The 20,710-nt window shown below is 40.9% G+C and overlaps 1 protein-coding gene across 1 annotated transcript in view; it reads left to right on the top strand.

Annotated features, from left to right (window-relative positions):
* Positions 1-20,710, top strand: part of LOC130182040 (kin of IRRE-like protein 3) — a 69,491-nt gene that overhangs the window by 32,542 nt on the left and 16,239 nt on the right. The window contains exons 2-6 of the mRNA XM_056396571.1: positions 13,098-13,247; positions 13,739-13,888; positions 14,158-14,315; positions 15,736-15,886; positions 19,069-19,174. Of these exons, the coding sequence (XP_056252546.1) occupies positions 13,098-13,247; positions 13,739-13,888; positions 14,158-14,315; positions 15,736-15,886; positions 19,069-19,174 (715 nt within the window). The remainder of the gene's footprint in view (positions 1-13,097; positions 13,248-13,738; positions 13,889-14,157; positions 14,316-15,735; positions 15,887-19,068; positions 19,175-20,710) is intronic.

The following is a 20,710-nucleotide window of genomic DNA, read 5'->3' as shown; positions in this document are numbered from 1 at the left end:
GCCCTTCCTTTGGAGGGAAAAATGAGAGCTCATAGTCATTACGTTTTTGTGCCACTGATGTTTCAAGCTGTGGTATCATACATGGGTTGTCGGCTTCCTCATGTTTAAACTTATAATATCTACCAGGGTGAGTAGACTGTTTTCAGACTGTCACTTTAGGGAAGCCTCAGCCAACCTCAAAAACTGCTTAAGATAAGCATGAGGTCTGAATACCACATGCTGTTTTGATAGTAAATCCTTTCTGCATGCACTTATCTCCACTCAGGATTGCAGCCTTGCAGAACTCATCTGTAGTATTGGTCTGTGACGATTTGGGATGACATTCCTGGAAACACACTGCCCACTTCAGATTTTAGGACCCTCTGCTCCTCTGACACACAGGCTGTGTATTATAGGGCAGATATATATTTTCATCTCCTGCATCCTCCTGCACATCTTATGTTTATATAGACCCTCTTTACAGAGAAGCACTTTCTGACACCCTGTGCTGTCTGACTTAGTGGCACACTGAACATACTCATAAGAGACCAGTAGTGTCTGTGAAATATGCAGTACCTAATTACCAATAATTTCACTGGCTCTCCCCCGCGGCACAAATCAGACCAGGCCACTGCAATCTCGTCCTGTCACTGTGAGGGTCATTTTCTGAACGATTGTAAATACCAGGCTGTAGACTTCCCTCCACTGTTTGCAGTGATTTATGACCACCCCCTGTTATGTTTTCACTTTCTGCATGAGCTGTTATTTGGCTGTTTTTACTTGTGAAATTCATGATGGATATGTCAGCAGAATTTCAGAGCCCATAAAACAACTGGCTCAGAAAGTTGGAAAGAGCTGTAGTGGAATAAATACAAAACAGCAACTTCACTCTGCTGCTTGACACCATTTCATATTGGACTGAAGATTTTTATATTGACAACACCAGTGAATTAGCTCAGATAAATATTTAGAAGGTGTGTATTCTGCAGAAAAAAGAATACTGCAACATTTAGAAGAACTGTAAAATCAGCGCACTACAGTACATCACATAAGGAGGATGGGCTGAGCAAGGTCAGCTGCAAGAATAGATAAGATCGATTCTTCTGCCAGTGTTGAAACCAGTTTAGATTAAAAAAAAAATGTCCTCATAAGCATTTAATGAACCACAATCATTTAATTTTTATTCTGTTAGTTGTATGAAATACTGAGAACAGGCACGACCCAGAAGACTGAACAGGTGTCTTGGCGTGTGTCGTGATGAAATTCGAAAAAATTTGTAGCAGTGACTTGCCACACATGTTTCATGTTACCTTCAGGCTGAATTTGTGCTGCTCTGAGTACTTGTCATTGTGTTATGGAAAATAAATACTGAAAAAGAAAATGTTTTCAAGGTGTTGAAGGCGAAGCTTTCAGCAAATGCAACAAAAAGAAAGAAAACTGCACTCTTCGACATGTCTGTTCAAATCCAACAATAGTGAATGTGTGGGCTTTGTATAAACCTCCTGGCATGTTGAGAATAAACATCTCATCATTCAGAGTGGATATTAATGGGTTTTTTTACAATTGTTTTCACATTGACTCACAGCAAAATTACGCTTTGGAGTAAAGCTTGCTTCTGTGAAGTATCTCACGGTGAATAGGATCATGTACTGGACTGTTGCCATCAGAAGCTCCTGCAACACTGAATAAGCCAGGAGATAAACCATGTGGGAGGAGAGCTGAGAAGGCTTTGCTGGAAAAGCTTTTGTCTTATGTTGTATGTGTTCATCTTGAAAGACACCCACACTGATGAGAGAAAGTATTGTTAAAGCCTCAGAAGTCCTGTCCTATCATGCTGCTATTAAAGTGTCAACATCTGAAACATAACAGACTGAGAACTCTGAAAACCATAGACTGTTGTGATTTTATATTTAAAATGACACCATAGTATCTGAAAACAGGTGGCACAGACAGGCCAGGATTCACACCTTATTGATAATCAGATCTTTTGGTGTTACTTGTCCTATATAGGAAACAATCAAATATCATTAGATATGAGTCTAAAACTCAAACTGGAGATTTTGCCCATGTTTTCCAGTTGCCTGGTGTCCATTGGTTGATCCTCTGGAGCTGACCCTTTGACCTTTGGTCTGGTTCTGTGTCAAGACATGCTAAAAGCATGGTCTGCTTGTGAGAGAAAGGTCCTTAGTCTCTGCTTCCTATCAATTTGATAGTTTGATGTTGGGAAGAGTAACAAAGTGTCAATTTTGGGTCCGTAACTCTGCATGTCCTTACAATAAATTTCTTTCATAGCTTGTGACTGATGCCAGTCCAGGTATGTACGCTACACTGGGTTTTGTGCATTATCTCGCGGGGGTACAGACTTCAGTTCGCCGTCGTCCCTCCCTCCCTGGTTCTCTGGCATGACACATTCCCAGGCCTGGGGTGCGCCCTATCCTGGATCTATGGGCTCTGAACAAATTTCTCAGGAAATTCAAATTCAGGATGCTCACGCATGCATCTCTGCGAAACGATTTGTTCACCTCCATCGACCTGAAAGACACTTATTTCCATGTTCCCATTTATCCCCCACACCGAAAGTATCTCAGATTCGCTCTCCAGGGGATTTGTTATGAGGACCTCGTCACCTACTTGATTTAGGTTTCGTGATAAACGCAGAAAAGAGCATGCTTTCTCCGGCACAGAGCGTAATCTTTCTGGGATTGTCTCTGGACGCGGTGTCTTTCACTGCTCGCCTCGGCGGAGAGATTACAGACTTTCAGAGTGTGCCTCACACTTTTTCCTCCACGCAAATCTGTTCAATTCAGATCATGTCTTTGACTACTTGGTCTGATGGCTTCTTCCATCCTCGTAATCCATCTCGGCCGCCTCCACATGAGGGAATTGCAGCGTTGGGTGGCTTCCCACAGACTGGAACACATGCGTCATGGCGCATGGAGAGTGTTGATCACATCGGAGTGCGTTATGGCGCTGCATCACTGGAGAGCCCCATATTTCCTTACCCGAGGCCCATGGGCTCCGTCTTGTCCAGGAACGTAGTCACTACAGATGCAAGTTTGTCAGGCGGGGGCTGTATATACAAGGGCTGGTCTATGAGAGGCCACTGGAGCAAGGGTCTCCAACGATCTCATAAACCTTTTAGAGCTCTCAGCAGTGTTTCTCTCCCTGAAACATTTCCTTCCATCACTCATGGGTCATAATGTCTTTGTGAGGATGGACGGTATGTCAACCGTTGCACTCCCGTCAGTTACACATGCTGGCATGCAAAAAAACTTTACCAGCCAATTAGGATTGGTGTAATGAGATAGCTGCTTCTGAGGGTCGCAGTGAGGCATGCTCCCTTAGTGAGACATCTCACCCATATTACTCAAAGAACTGGGGTTATGTTAATAACCTTAAGTTTACTTATCTGGCTATATACGCGCATGTTCATGTGAAAGAGGCAGAGTTGTTAATTATAAGCAACATCATCAGAACCATGAATAAAGTACTTAATATGATATGAGAAGAAACGTTGATGCCTGCCTGTAAATATAGTTATAGCAACATACAAAGTTATATTCAACAAGGTGAAATGTAAACAATATGATCACGACTGGAATAAAAAAGAAACACTAAAAATAATTACTAATTGTTAAGGTCAGACTAATGATATTTTGGAAGTAAGTGTATAAATTATCATTAAGTTTCTTACTGAGTATTTTTGGCCTTTTGTCTGGTGAGGAACAAACTATTATGAACAACTGATGCAGATTTAAAAAAAGCAATGCCCCACCAAAGATCCACAGAATCATCCTGCTTCATCCCAAAATTTGAAAAATAACTGAGAAGTATTTTATTTTGTCTTTGTCCATTTGACCAATCATAAACATGCCACATTCAAATAATCAAAGTTTATTTGAATTATTGGTTGGTCTGGTCGTATAAAAACTGGATACAGCCAGGAGAGCAGTTGCTTTGCTATCATTTCTCAGTTGCTTACACTCTGGTTACCAGCCTACTTCACTCACACTCAGTGACTTGACTCTGATGAGAACAGCCTGGTTGTATTGATCACTAGATCTTACTTTTATTTGGTTACTTGCAATTTGGGGTTTTTGTGATTATTTGTTGTCAATCATTTGCGATTATGGATTTATGTCTTATTAGATTATATGGCTTTAGTTTTAGGTAACATAACACTCATAGAGGACCCAAATAACGAGTCTCAAAGTCATGAAGTAGTGACTGGACTCTCTGTTTAGAGCGCTTGCATGTTTTAATATACCAGTGTATCAATAACATATCATATCATAAGAGGAAGTCAGGCATTAATCGAAAAAGAAACAGAGATTTTTTAATTTACATTTATTTATTTTATTTTACTTTTCTTGTTAATAGTCCAACGTACAAAAAACAATCTTGTATCAAAACTGAAGTTTTGTGCTCTCTGAGGTGACGTTGATGCTGAAGATGCATGTGAAAAGTTCCTCATCAACCAAAAGGGAAATAACATCTGATGATCTGATCTGAAAATGAAGTGGGACAGCATTTATAAAGTTTTAACACTTGACTACCAATGTTCAACACTCCCTGCTACATATGGTTGGATAATTGCTTGGCTGATTTCCTTTCTCTCCTGTGGTGCCCTTCATTTAATGCATTTACCTGTGCTGTGACTGCACTACTGCACAGATCTGGATTATTATCTAGATCTGCACCAAATTGTACCAACCTCCTGAGAAATAAACAAAAATGTCAAATGAAAAAAATTCCTGGAGTCACCTTTGACCAGATCCGCACCAAACTGTCATGGGTTTCTCTGGAATATGTCCCATCACACAGGCTGAAAACAGAAGCTCCTTGGATGAGGTAATAAGGGTATTGACAACTTCTCCATTATCATACATTCAGGTTGTTGTTGTTGTCGTCTTCTTCTTCGTCTTCTTCTTCTTCTTCTTCTTCTTCTTCTACTTCTTCTTCTTCTTCTTCTTCTTCATTTTTAAGCAACAATCTGCCCAGAGGAAGACAGGTCATTTTTTAAAATGAAGACTAAGTCTGGCAAAGGGACTGTAATTGGAGGCAACAACTAGAGTAATTGTGTACACAGAATGATTGTTTGATGTTTTTTATATACATGTGCCTCATACTGTACATGGATGGGGAGTGTTACATTAACAGTGAAATATATTGATAAATAAGCTGCAGATGATGTCTTCACTGTACTTTATTCTGTTCCTCTTTAAATGGGACAAAGCCATGAATGCTGCAGTAGTAGCTCAGGTGTTATGTTCTCTTTTTTTTCTGATTTAATGATATTTTTTTAGAAACCACCAGGGATAGATTCCACTTTGGATCCAGTTCCAAGTTGCTTAAATACCTGATTAATGAAGCTCTGCAGCCAACGAGTCCCTCATTAATTAAATCCTCTGCCTCTCTCTCTGAGACTACAGGCAGCAGCAAAGAATGAAAAGACTGAGGACATGTACAAATGCGCGAGAGCACAAAGTACATTTGCGATGGGAGGGATGACGAGGTGGGCGCAGGTCAGGGAATACATACAGAACATGGTGCTGGGAACAGTTATCAGTGTCAAATAATCTGCATGATATAAACATTATGCCAATAATTTAAAATTATTAGGCTTCTCTGCACAAATCCCACATGACAATGTGCTTCACTGTGAGGCAGACAGCACCTGCAGAAAAGCACACACAACAGAGATGCACCATAGACAACAATAATGACTATTTATCAAAACAAATTACAATAAAAAGTACAATATTTACAACATGGGGTGTCGTAATCAGTACAGTTAGGGGATGCAGGATATTGGTGGTGGTTCTGTTTTCACCCTGTTTGTTTGATTGTTTGTGTGTTTGTCAGCAGGATTGCACAACAAATACTGAACTGGTGTGTGCCAGGCTTGGTGAAGAGATGGGACCTGGTCCAGGGAAGAACCCATAACATTTTAGTACAGATTCAATTTCTCAGGAAATAAAGTTTGGATCTTGATGTAAAAAAATCTGATATATTAATGATATTATTAGCATATTAATGATGTTAATATCAATTCATTTGTACAGTTTGATGCAGATGCAATAATACAGATCTGACAGACGTGTGTGGATTGTTTGTGTAGGTCTGTGCTCATACATATATGCATATGACCAAGAGAGAATGAATGGACCAAAACAAAGTCCAAAACGGCAGTGCTTCACCCTATAACCTTATACTTTACCAGAACTCAAACTAATAGTCTTCTTCATGTGGTCTTCGGAAGATAAGTGTTAAAACGTAAAGTGTCCTGTGCAACACAGGCTGAAACTTAGTTCCTACGTCTTGCACATTCAATACAAATTAAAGAAAATATATCATATAATCACAAATAAATCACATAAATAACGTGTAAACAAATATATCAAATGACAACATAAAATATTTCTATGGCAGTTAAAGTGGGAGTGGCACATTTTTTATGTTGGAGGGAAACAGAGACCAACATGAAGGCAACATCTAGCCGATAACTACTATGACGGTTACCACTTAAGAGAGTAAAGAGTATCGAGGAAATCAACAGAAAGGAGAGACGAGTGTGTTGCAACAGTCATGGAGCTGGTGTCCCCAGCAGTATCTGTATCAGGTATCCAGGTGAGTTAGCCATTAGCTAATTAGCCACAGAAGCTACGGAGTTGCCGACCAGTGACTATATTGAGCGCTCAGTAGTTTATATATAATTAGCAAATTAGCACTCTGGTTATTGTTTATTTTGAGGATTGTTAGGGTTTATATAAAAATAAAAAAATAAGGGGAAAAAAACAGTCAGTATGATATGAGAACTTGTTAAAGTTATGTCTTAGTTGTATGGTTTCACTTTACTTTGTTGAATACAAATGGAAAAATGTTGAGTTAATGGTTGGTTATTAATCACTCAGATGCAGGTAAACAGCAATAATACAATAATACATAATAATAATACAATAGAGTCAAACACAAAAAAGCAAGAAATAAGTTGTTGGTGTGACTTATTTGAAGGAGGTTTAGTAATGTCACAAGCTACATCACTGCTTCATTATATGCCAGTCTCCTCATAGAACCTAGACACTGGATATAAGTAGAATTACACACCAGGTGGGTAACACTGGGAACAAACTTTTTTCATGCACCAGTTCTTTAGACTTTGATGGATGTTCAGTGGGTGTAGTCTTTGCAGGTAGTGAGAATGAAACTCAGCAGGCTTGTCTGTTTGACCAGAGGTGGCTTTAAGTTTTCCACAGAGAGGTGAAAACTGAGGTAAAGCAGCTTATCTACCCACCCCTGCTGCAGGTAATAAGGTGGGACCACAACAACATGAAATAATAAATATTAACAACAACATGTTGATCAGTAGTTACTGAAGGACAGAAAGGTGGTCTGTGATTTATTGATGGTTGAATATTCTGTTTGCTCATGATGACCACAGCTGGAGGCCAAGCCTTCTATTTGTGCACCTCTACAGGACCAATGACACAGAATATGTGCCCTGAACTTACGAGTGAAGCTGCAGGAAATCCCACACTGAAACTTTAATGACTGTAAGTGACAGTTGGCTGTCAGTCAGTGAACGCTATTAATGTTCATATTGTTATAAGCTGCTTTCAGACAGATGGTTTGAAGCAGACGCTGCCAAGGAGACAAGTGCCTCAGATCAGTCTTCACAGCATTAGCTATTTCTCTGCTGCCTGATTTTCATGTCAATAGTCAGAATGTTTTTTAGCTGATATCTAAATGCACTTTTCACCAGGCTCTATTTTCCTGCCAGCGTCTTTCTGGAGAGGGAAATGGTTTCCATAGTGTGAGAGCTGAGAGTGTTCAGACATTTGACAGAGAAATTATGTTAGATGACCCTCTCATATGACTTGAGTCACTGATTTGAAACACATCTTTGTTCCTAAGTCACCCTGATCTTTGCTTGTGCATGAATAGTGTATCAGTAAAGCTCATTGTTGCGTTGACCTGAAGCTGAGTGAAGGCCATCACATGAAAAGAGCCTTTTTGTCTTCACGTCACTGGGTCACCTGTCTCTTTTCTTCTGCTTCTCTCAAGCTGATACATATTAAGGTCCAAATCATATCAGGTGTGTGGGTGGTGTGTGAAGACACAGAACAACTATTTTATCTCAGCTTGTTTAAACTTCTGGTGTTCTGTCTCGATACCTGAAGGACTGTGATTTGACTTCATTCTGCCAAACAATTTGCATTTCAATCCCTGAATCTGGGTTTTCTTATAGATGAAAAGAAGAAATAATGAATAAGAAGCAAAAAGATTGAATATTAATTTCTGACCTAGACTAAATTACATCTGACCTGTTTCATTCACTGCCAAGTTAGGAAAAACTAACGATGAGGGTTGTGTGCTAGTGTTGGTGCATATTTAACATCAGACAGGTCAAAGACCACATTCACATAATTGAATCAAAAGTCAGTGTACAGACAAGTGTTTTCTTTGAGCTTCTACTTGAATAGGATCTTTACTTCATGTTCAATTATAAGATGGAGTCTTATGTGAAACCAACTCAGCTGCTGTCAACTGAGTAAATCGTTTTTGCATTATCAATAAAAGACCCATAACTCTAGACTGGACTGGGACTAGGGCTGTCACTTTCTCAAAACATCAAGATCGAACAATTTTGCAAAGACCCGCAATTCGTTTGAATATTATCATTTCTACCTTGCTCTCAATGAAACAATGTTTTTTAAAAAATGTGCCACACTTTATTCACTGAAACTCAAGTCTCAAAGTAGGATAGAACCAAGCAGCAACCTTCCAAGCTGTAAAATGAAGCCAACACAGAAGTACCGAAACCTGCGCTAATGGCCGCTCAATCCCCATAGACTCCCATGTTAAAATAGCCAATTTTACAGCAGAAACAATCACATATAACTCACCTGATTGAATTTTATTAAGACTTAAAGTTCTGCATAATTGAGGGCGTGATGCTTTGAGTGACAGTTGGTTGAGCGTATGCTTGTCACAATCCGGTATTTACCGAAGTCTCGGCTCCACACGCGCCCCTCCTGTTTGCCCATTTTTGGATTCAGCGGAGTCACGTACTGGCGAGATGGCGACGACGGACCAGCCCACTCTGAGCTTCAAAACTGCTCTTCAAAAACCTATGAGTGACGTCACAGAGGCTATGTCCATCTTTATTTAGTCTATGCATAGAACACACAGTACGACAGACAACAGGAGGGAGCTCCTGTTGTAGCAAGGTAAAACATGGAACTGATAGTCAAACCAAACAGTCCAACCTAATTTAAAACCAGAAACACAAATCTATCAACATCTATCGCCTCTTGAGGTAGAAAGTGGTATTGTAAGATGGGATGGGCTGGAGCTAGCGGGTTAGCATGTTAACTTTCGTAGATATCTTTGTAACACAACACATACGACAAAACGGTCATTTTTTAATTATTTAAACTAAAATACTGAGATACTGCCCCTTTAATAACATCAAACTCTCACATTGATGGGAAACAGTGACTTTGTGAATGTCACTTCATTCTTGAGCAGAGCTCCAATTCTCTAACAGTTTTTCTGAATCAACAATTTTCATCATAATTCACTGTGGCCTTTATCTTCTCTACTAAAAGGATCCATATCTCCTGCATTTATCCACAGCAGCGGTAGTAGTCCTCTTTGTCTTTGTAAATGTCTTTGTGTCCAGTCACTTTGACACTACTTAGAGCGGTGGCATAAATCACGCTGATATGTCAAGCTCTGTGTTGAGCCAAGTGCCTATCCACTCTGCTTTACAGCCAAGTTCAACTGATGGATTTAGACTGAAACCTTGAGGCAGCCACCAGCTCTGAGACTGCCTGACAGGTGAGGGCAGATAGGAAGTTGTATTTTACCAGACATTTTTTTACACTTGATAGTCTGTGTTGTGAGGGAGGAAAACTATCGCTGACCCTGCTGGAGGGTCTGTGTTAAGAAAAGTTCATTCACCAACAATTTAAGTGTTAAACACCCATGTGTCATGCAGTATCCCCTTGCCTTCATATTTTTATATGTAAATAAAAATATACTGTTTGTATTACAAGTACTCATAATTTGTTTCAGTGCTATCAACAACAGTTTAACTATCAACAATAAATGCACATATAATAAATTATAAGAAACATAGGGAAAACAATATGATTAACTGGACAGGGGCAAAGAGGTGAAATGTTGCCCCCTATGGAGGTGGATCAAGTAGCACAATCTTACACATTATACCTTTAAAGACAGACTCTATGAAACAACTGTTAGGTATCAGCTTTGCCTGTCCCTCACTCCCCTGTGTTCATGCTGTTGTCCCCTTCCTTATATTTCTCGTTTGTCCCCAGTTTGCTTTCTCAACTCCTGCTGTAAACTGCTTCTGATCTGTTCATCCAGCAATCCCAGTCCCATCTTGATGCCATCATTCCTAAATTGTACAATAAAGTACTCTGAGTAGTTTATTGTACTGCTTTAGTGTATTGCACTCTGTATAGAGCTCCGTGAAAGAAAGGTGGACAAACCACTGCAGCATAAAGCTGTCAAACTTGTTTCAATCTTTGTGGTAGGTACGGGAATTGAGTGGCCCTCAGAAGCTTCATTCTGTTTCAAAAATCCACAAGTCAATGAGAGAATCAATTCCCCTACAAACTGAAAGCAAACATTGTGTTGAGTGTAATGTTGATCTCGAGATGTGTATAAAACTTAATCAAGAAGTGCTCTTCAGTTTTGTGAGCATATTCACATGAGAACTCTAGTTTATTTACTAGCAGATTGTGTCACGTTTTAACATAGGGCTGGACCCAAATGCAGCCAACACATGGGAGTCCAAAAATGTTTATTTAACAAAACAACTTACAAAACTGGTGAACCAACTGAATAGGAAGCAGGATGAACACTGGGGACTAAACACAAAGCCAAAGCTCGAGGACGACAAGGACTTAACTGGTAGACAGGGGATAACAACCGCAGACGAACCGACCCAGACAAAGGGGAGCAAAGAGACTAAATAGACACAAGGGAGGCAGATAGATAGATAGATAGATAGATAGATAGATAGATAGATAGATAGATAGATAGATAGATAGATAGATAGATAGATAGATAGATAGATAGATAATCAATCATCCATGATACACTGCTAAACAATAACTGACTGCTTCATTCATCTGCAAAGATCATTGTAGAGTATGACAGCCATGCAGACCTCTAAGGATCCAGTTGAGATTTAGGTCTTTGGAAAAAACATACAGAAAGAAAGCCACAGAGAGGCAAGTCATCACCACACTTCTTTATGTAAAGTGCCAGTGAAAAGGAATATAAAACATGCTAACACATTGTAGTCAAGGTCTGAGGAGGGAAGACTAAACAGGGGCACTACAACAGGGGGATAAGGAGCATGTGGAATGGAAAATTACAATAGACTTAAGAAATATTTAAAATCACTCTGTTCAGTTTTCAGGTGGCAACATTACCTGTGCAAAGCAATATTAACTAACACGGCATTCACACATACAGTATGGATTCAAAAAGCAGGGACAGCAACGGCTGCTATTGATTGTGAATGGGACCTGGCTTTCCATCACTAGAAAGTGTATGACAGAAACGTGCAGTATGTATGAAATGTATGTCGCCTGCACATAAGCTGATGCAGGGTTCAGATGCTACCTATATGGGAGGTGTATTGTGCTGAAGTGGGTAGTGCCCACCTACATAAACAACTTCTCTATATGCACTGTTGCCTGCTGCTCAAATGATCCAAAGTTCACTGCTTGGATTTCAGAGCTGTACATGCAAAGTGAAGTTCTCTGTGTGTCTCTATGTGAGAAGCCATGCTCCTCCTCAGCTCAAAGCTGTAGGCATACTGCTGCTTAATACTGAAGAAATGCTTGTTGAACCTGCTCAGGTGTGTGTGTAACTGATCAGCAAGTGGCTCCTGGGTTCCCTCAATATTTAGTGTGACAGATGTCTTTACTATTGGCCCTCCCTGATCATTCTTTTTTGCCTTCTCTTCTGTCCCAAATCAAATAGAGGACACCTGTTCTACACTGTCTTATGTAGGCCTACTCAACAGGGGGACTGTTTTGTCCTTGCAGTTCCTTCCTAGTTTTGCCCAGTCTTTCAAGTTCTGAGCTCTCAATCAGCTTCACCTCATGAAGCTGTTCTGATAGAAAGCTTCCAACAAGTGTTGGAAGAATTCAGATACTTAAAAGGTACATAAAAGTATTAATACAGCAAAGTAAAAATACTCCATAATGGGTAAAGGTCCTGCATGAAAATCCTACTGAAGTTAAAGCAAAAGTATCAGATGTAGTATAAGTATTAAAGTAAAATTTGGTCACTCTGAATCATTCAGAGGGTGTGTCAGCAGCATGTTACTCTTGTAGCTGCTAGAGGTAGAGCTGGTTTGAACTACTCCATGTACGGTTTTATCTGCACGTCAACTACACTGCTTTTTGTAAGATGTCAGGAGCCTAAAAGTTTAAAACCACTGGTTTCATCTTTAATAATGTGCTGTACTTTCCTTTATGAACTTTTGAATTGCTGAATCTGAAGTTCACAAACGCGTGGATCTTCCACCCGGACCAATGAAACATTAGATGAAAAAGATAGAGAAACTAATGGCTGGTGACAGGAAAGGATCCATCATCTGAGCAGGAGAAACATTCACAGTGAACAGAATACAAGCAGTTACTTCACCAAAAAAGAGGCACTATTAATAAAGGAATGGATATTTGATCACGAATAATAAATAATCCTGCAGAGAAGAGGAAATGACAGACTTCAGCCCAGGCACTAGATGGCAGTATGGTTACATGGTAGATATTGGCTCTGACCTTACAACACAGACATGAGGTTGAAATAAACAACATGAAAACACTCAGTGGATCACAGACTAGTTACAGCTATTTTATTTTATGATATTTCCGAGATGTTGAAAATCTCATGTCGCCTTCTCTGAGGGATGTCCCAGTCAAATATCAGTATTATTGTAGAGAAATGAGCTGCTTGGGTATTTTGCTGATTAGATTTGTGTGTACCATTTGTTTTCTAATTTGTGTCTGCTGGTGTTTATTGTACAAGTTGGACTCATTACTTCACTTTGTTTGCCCCCCCCCCAGGAAGCTCTGCTGTGTTCACCCAACAACCCACAGACTTGGTGGTGGTGGCAGGCCAGCCAGTCACCCTGCCCTGCTCCATCCCCGGCTACAATGGCATGGTGCTATGGCTGCGTGATGGCATGGCCCTGGGTGTTAACAGGGATCTGTCAGGTAATATCTACTTCACTAAGAGAAATAAATCAAAAGAGAGTCAAACATGTTGGTGATGCAATGATGTTAGTAAATTAAAGCATTATTAATCATTCAGTTACTTTCTATTTCAAACTAAAAATATCTGGGGGTGTAAACAACTGAAATTGATCATCAGTGTGGACATGACAGGGACACGAGAGAGGAGGGACAAGAGATCTGGTTTTGTTTGGTGACACCCTTGGGGGTCACATGTCACCCGCTGACCCACACTGGCTGGCCAGTAAGGTCCGTGGGGGAAAGGGTCGTCCCCAGGTGTGAACAGTGAAGAACTGTGGAGTCTGAGTTCCTTTGTCCAGTGGAGCAAAGAAACATCTGGTCTCTTGAATGATGAGTCCCAACAGTAGCCAATGACTTGTGTGTTTGTGAATCCCTGTGCACATATGAATGTGATGAAAGGGCAACACATGACAGATTGCTTCTCCAAACATTGTGCTCTCATTTCTTTGCAGGTTACCCACGGTATAACATTATTGGAGATCTCAGGAAAGGAGAATATCACCTCTTGATCCAGAGAACAGAGATTCAAGATGATGCTGTCTTCGAGTGCCAGGCCATCCAGGCAGCTATCAGATCACGACCTGCCCACCTCACTGTGTTTGGTGGGTCCTAGCTCCACTCTTCACTGACACGTATGATAACATCTCACTTATTGAAATCATGAAGAAGTAGACAGATTCATGCAGAAGAGCTTAAAGTAACAACACGAAACTATAATAGATCTGTTGCAGCATCAAGTGAATCTTTATCTATTTGAGTGTGTTTGTTGTGATATTTGGGAACTTGTTAGCACATGAATGTATTGGTATTGGTTTTATGAAGAAAGTCATGAAATACACACACCAGGATCTAACTTGTAGCTCCTCCATAGTTGCTCCTGACAACCCAGTGATAGTGGGGGCCCCGGTGGTGACTTTACAGGCTGGTGACCAACTCAACCTCACATGCCACGCAGACAGTGCCAAACCTGCTGCATCCATCATCTGGATCCGCAATGGTATAGTCCTGAATGGAGCCGTGTATTCAAAGGTATGACATGAAGCCATCCCTCCCTGCTGAGACCACTGGGCAGTGTCACCAGTGTTAGATCTTATGAAAACTGTCCAGTGCCCTGACAGTGGGTGTTGTGTGAAGATGAACTGGAACAACACTGAGATTTAAGGTTTTATCAGTTTTAAATTCCAAATGTTGCTACAGGGTCAAACTGTAATGACCTCTTGATCTACAAAATACTGAAACATATTTAGCAAAATAGTTTTCTCTTCAATGTTACAGTTCATATGCAACGTGAGAATTTACTTAACAAAAAGTATCTATTCAACACGTGTGCACCCTGTTGTGTAGTGTTTCTGAACAGAACAGAGTGGCTGACTGTTAACTGGGTCAGAGGAGTTGATCCTGAGATCATTGTTGTCAATGACAACTTGTCAGACATTTTCCATAATAGGGAAATTAACATATTACTATTGTGTTGATGCTTACAGTGGCTTCAGAAGGTCTTCAGACCACTTCACTTTTTCCACACTTTGTGCTGTACATTTCATTTTAATGGATAAAAAGGCTACGCTCAATAATCCATAAGGGAGCAGGGAGCCTTTCAAATGGGACAGTCTAGTTGCACCGCTGTGATGTGTCACCAGGCACTGCTCATCACCTGGCTAATACCATCCTTATGGTGAAGCATGGTGGGGGAAGCATCATGCTATGAGGGGGCTTCTCAGCAGCAGGGACAGGGAGACTGTTCAGAATTGAGGACAGGGTGATGTTAAACATCTGGATTTCCTCTACATCTTCTTCATTCTGCTCTTCATCTACAGTCTGTGAGTCTTTTCTGGAGTGAAACATTCTCTCCTCACCTGAGGTTCTTCAACCTGCTTTTCAGATTTCTCATGGACCTTTTTGTGTTTCAGTTTAATCTCCCTAGAAACCTGTCTAGGATGTTTTAACAGGCTTCTCGGGCCATCAGTATTTTACATCTACAGATACATATATTTAATATCCATATATTCTGTATCCTTACTCAAATGATACCTGACTGTCTGGTCATTATCTAGTTGTAAATCACTTGAGCTCTGGTAAATGCCACAAACAATTTTTCAAAATTATGCAAATTTTAAAGAAACATCTGAATAAAAGATAGTTTAGATCAGTTGTATTGTTACAGAAAATAAGGAATACAAAGACCTCAGTCATCATGAGCTCCTCTGAGGTCGGCACTGTTTAGTCTGAGCAGCTACAGGTGTGAATGTAGGGTCGCAAGAAACAAGAACTTAATTCAACTGTTTAAAGGATCCAAATCCTTCATGAATAAATACAATCGTGAACTCATAGTCAAACAGACCATTACCCAAGCCCTGTGTTTATTTCAGTGTTGATGAAATTATACTCTTATGGATAATACATGAACATGAATTTTCAAAATGTTGTCTCCTTTGTTTTGATTCCTCAGACCTTGTTGCGGGATGGTAAGAGGGAGAGCACAGTTAGCACACTCTACCTGCTGCCCCACAACATTGAGTCAGGTCAGCAGATCACCTGTCGAGCATCAAACAAAGCAGCCCCCAACGGAAAAGATGCTACTGTCACAATTGACATTCAGCGTGAGTAAAAAACAAATAATTCAGTTATTTACAAAAGATGAAACATGCTCTGTCTTAATGACTTTCTGCCTCATCAGACACCGACTGAAACCAAGTCATTTATACCTTCTTAGTTATGTGAGAACTCTCATTGATGATGTAAAATAACCACAGGAAGAAGTCGGTGTCAGTTTACAGTGAAGTCTGCAGAGAGGTGGGGGAAGCACAAGAACACATTGTCAATCAAACGGATGAGGATTACAGATGTTACACCCTCAGCCAGCGACAGTGTTAGACAATAAAAGCTACATGTGCTTTTTATTTCACTCTTCATACAGTCATCCAAACACAAGAACATTTGTTTACAAGGCCATTTTAAAGTTGCAGCCTTCTCCCTGTTGGTATTTATGAGTCCTGCTTGTGTTTCACAATATGACCTGAGATCTCAGAACTCATTGCTATTCACTGTCCCAAAGACTTGCATGGGTTAGCACAAGCCGACAGGACGTTGGCACACATGGCCAACTCAGGATCTGGCTGGACATCAGTCGTGGTGCTGAGCAGCTGAGGCTCATGGTCACTGGGCAGCTGAAGCTCATGGTCACTGGGCAGCTGAGGCTCTGTGGTGCCGGGCAGCTTGGGAACCTTGGGCTGAGGCCGTATAGCTGTATGCTGACTGTTTGGAGGCCTGGGCTCAAGCCCTGTGATTTAAGCTGAAATATGAGAGGTAACCAAAATCATCCATCTGTGTAAGTGTGTAATAAACACTTTTCGTGTCATCACCACATGAAGTAGGTGAATTAATTTTTTCCCCTGCAGTTATGGTGGAGGGAACTAAAAACCACAGCCATATGAACAACAGGCAAATATGAACAGCCCTAACCCTAATTATTGACAAGAAATTAAACTGAAGTCCTTTACAAAGACAAAGAGGACTACAAGGCCGCTTCAGGCTTCTTCATTTCTGACTGACTGGTGAGGAGACCCAGGCATTTAACCTCTGTGGGGTTGTTATCAAGACCATTGATGTCAGCTGGTTCATTAGTGTTTGTCTGATGTAATGACAGTCATTGGAGTCACCTGAGGTCAAGTGTGAATGGTTGTTAAATCTCTCGGGAAGGGAAGAAAGGACAGCATTGTAGGTGGGGGATAAGTGGTGTCTCCTCCTCTGTTGACGGTTGGTTTCTCTACTTTGACATATAAACTTTTTTCACCAAAATTAGCAGGTATAAGCAGGTTTTTTAAATATGGGTAAGCCCATTAAAAAAAGCTGATTGACCAGTTTTCCACTGCCAGTCGAGTTTGCCTTTCTGTTCGGTCTAGATAGATAGATAGATAGATAGATAGATAGATAGATAGATAGATAGATAGATAGATAGATAGATAGATAGATAGATAGATAGATACTTTATTTTTCCCCTAGGAGAAATCCAAGTGTCCATTAGCTCATTGTTAATAATAATAATAACAGTTGATAATAAATAAACAATAATAATTAGATTAGTCCACTTCCTTTGCCTGAGGTGTTGTATAGCCTCATGGCAGTGGGGACAAAGGATCTCCTGAACCTCTCTGTTCTGCAGCGCAGTGAGATGAGACGTTTGCTGCAGCTGTAGCTGCTTCTCTGTCCTGCCAGAATGTTGTGGAGAGGATGGTTGGTATTGTCCAAGATGGCCACTATCTTACATTGCATACGTCTCTCCACAACAGTCCTAAGTGAGTCCAGACTCCAGCCAAGCACAGACCCAGCCCTTTTGACAAGCTTGTCCAGTCTCTTTGTGTTCATGTCGGACATACTGCTGCCCCAGCAGACTGCAACATAAAAGAGTACACTAGCCACCAGTGACTGATAAAACGTGCAGCATTTCACTGCAGACGTCAAAAGACCTGAGCCTCCTGAGGAAAAAGAGCCAGGTCTGCCCCTTCTGGTAGATGACATCCATGTTCAGGGACCAGTCCAGTTTACTGTCCAGGTGCACACCTAGGTATTTATAAGTGTGCACCACCTCAATGTCCTTCCCTCGAATGTTGACTGGCTGAAGGGTGGGCCTAGACCCCTGAAAGTCGATAACCAACTCATTTGTCTTGGAGGTGTTCAGAAGGAGGCCGTTTTTGTCGCTCCATTCACTGAAGGCCATCGTCAGATCCCTGTACTCCTCTTCTTGGCTGTTCCTGATACGCACCACAATAGCTGTGTCATCCAAGTATTTCTGGATGTGGCAGGACTCAGAGTTGTATTTAAAGTCCGCCCCTGTGCTGCTCATCACTGTCCCTGGGCCACAGTTACCTAGTTACTAAGGACACACAACTGCAAGCAATGTCATCACGAGCAGACCACACACACACAGAGACACAGTGGAGAAAGAGTGAGCTGCTAGCCACCGTGCAAACTCCACAGGTTGGTGCTCCTGTAAGACAATTCAATTGGTAATCGTTTGTTTTAAAGCTTATTTCGTGGCTGCAGCTCACTATCAGGAAGGTATAGCTGCGGTATTTCTGGTTTAACAGCACAATGTTGGGAAGGTGACAGGTGTGTTTACAGTGTTTGTGCTGTGAAAGACATTAGAATAGGAAAAGGGATGAAAATTAGCGAGTTCGCGCGGAGTGTTGTGTTTACATCACTGCTGAGCCAATAAACACCTGCAGAGTCATTTGACCCGGGTGTGAATGCCGATTTTACCCATTGCTGACAAAAGCCTGATGTTACCAGGTGACCTCACACCCTGTGCACTGTTACTGGTTAAGGGTTTCTAAGGTTGCAGCCCAGAAACACCCTGAACAGTAAAATAAGAAGACAATAGGAAAACACAGGAAGAAGGCAGAGGCTCTGCAGATAAGATACATTTATTTTTTTAGGAAAATCATGCAGAGTGAACCTTTAACTCTTCAAAGTGACAGATCAGATTTAAGCCACAGACATAAATTGTTTTTAATGTATAGTTTAAAATTGTCTCTGCTTCGATGTCTTCGTTTGGTCAGAATCCTGTGTAATCCGTCTTCATGCCTTTTTTTTTTTTTTTTTTTTTTGGTGAACTGAAGACAATTGTATACCCCGGTAGGAAATGAATAGATGATATGATCACAGCTCTGAAGATTCCACTCTGAAGCATCGAATTTGGACAGACTTGTGTAAGACTTTTTTTAAGAGACTTCAAAACGATGCTGCTTCGTCCTTCATCCTCTCCTGATCTCCCCTCTCTCAGACCCACCCATTGTCAACCTCACCGTTGAGCGTCAGCCTGTTCTAGAGGGGAGTGTGGTCAAATTCCATTGTGCTGCAAAAGCCAACCCTCCTGTCATCTACTACAGGTGAGCTTCTCAACATCCACTTGATGGTTTGTGTGTAGTGTAGAGACAAACTCCCACACCAACAAATGTACTCAAGGACAAAATGTCACATATACAGTATACAATACAATACTAATACAGGGGTGTGGGAATTTTTTTCTCTCTGACCTCAAGTCAGTACAGTAGCTGACACTGCTGATCTTTTAAACTCATGGAACAGTAACACATTGACAACATACAAAAAAAAGCTTACACAATTGTTTTGTGCAAAGGAACACACTGGCTGTGTGGCATGTGTCTGTGACGTGCTTGTGGCATGTGTGTGGAACATCTTGGTTTTTATTTCAATGCCCATGTTAACAGGTTAGAGTGGACTCACTGATGTACACCTCCCAGCTGCATCACATGATCTAGAGATTCTGCGTCTCACCTATTTTTCATGCAAAGACAGACAGAAAACATCTGTTGATAGTATTTGTGGTGTTGATACTCCTATGCCACCTCAGTCAGAGGTGCTAATATCACCAGTTAAAGTATTGATGGCAGTAGCAAATCACAGACACACACACACAGAGTCATGTGAACATCACATGGACTTTCATCCATGTCCAATAGACTACAATCCTGACCTGACCCTGTTAATATGATTTGTGAGACCTGTGTTGATCTGCCACACTGTGGAGAAGACAACATGGCCAACAGTAAAATCAGCCTGGAGTTAAACAGTCTAATTAGCCTATCAAAGTCAGCTTTTTCAACTTCTGGCTAGCGACTGCACAGCAAATGGTTGCTATGGTGACTGAGCACACCTATGGGACGGAGAGGAAGGAAACACTCAGACAAACCAGTCTAAATCCCAGACAGACCTGGCCTTCTAGCTAAAGTAGGAGTCCATTCGATAAATATACTGCCAAGTAGAAATAAAATGACTTAAAGCTGAGAGTGCTTTGAATAAAAATGAATATATGTTACATTCAAGTCTTTGCCAAATGAGTTCACACGGTGCTGGTAGAATAGAGTTTTGAATCTGAAGTCTGTGGTGACTTTCCCACCCTGCGCAACAGTAGTCATGTGTTTTGCATCAACCAGCAAGTTTACCAGAGCTGGAAAGGGTGTTCTGTTGTTTATATGTACACAGTAGACATCTGGACATAGGGACAGAGATGGAGCAGCTCCAGCAAGTAGGAGTATGACAGAGCCTATTGCAGAAAAACCCAGGAACCGTCCAAGAAAAGTTTCTGATGCTCCAGATAAAGAAGAAACTGGGTATTCAGAGGAAGGATCATGGTCTGAAATGAGGCTAGGATATTGAAGAGCTATTGTACTGTGTTCTTTTGGACTGTGTAGTTTTCTTTTTCTCTGGGCACTCAGGGTTTGTGTTATCAAGCAGAAAAGTTAAGATCAAAGATATTGCCTGTGAAGATTCTGGTCCAGGTCATGTTTCTCCAAGAAAAGTTGAATCCAGTAGACTATTTTCGGCCAAGCTGAGCCATATGTAATTTGTAACAGCCAAAATAATGAGCTGTTCCTGTAAGATGTACCGCATGTACAGCATGT

This window comes from Seriola aureovittata, chromosome 15 (assembly GCF_021018895.1).
Source record: "Seriola aureovittata isolate HTS-2021-v1 ecotype China chromosome 15, ASM2101889v1, whole genome shotgun sequence".
In the NCBI taxonomy this organism is placed as follows: Eukaryota; Metazoa; Chordata; class Actinopteri; order Carangiformes; family Carangidae; genus Seriola; species Seriola aureovittata.
The sequence above is the reverse complement of the archived record's forward strand: the minus strand, read 5'-3'. Positions and strand labels throughout refer to the sequence as shown.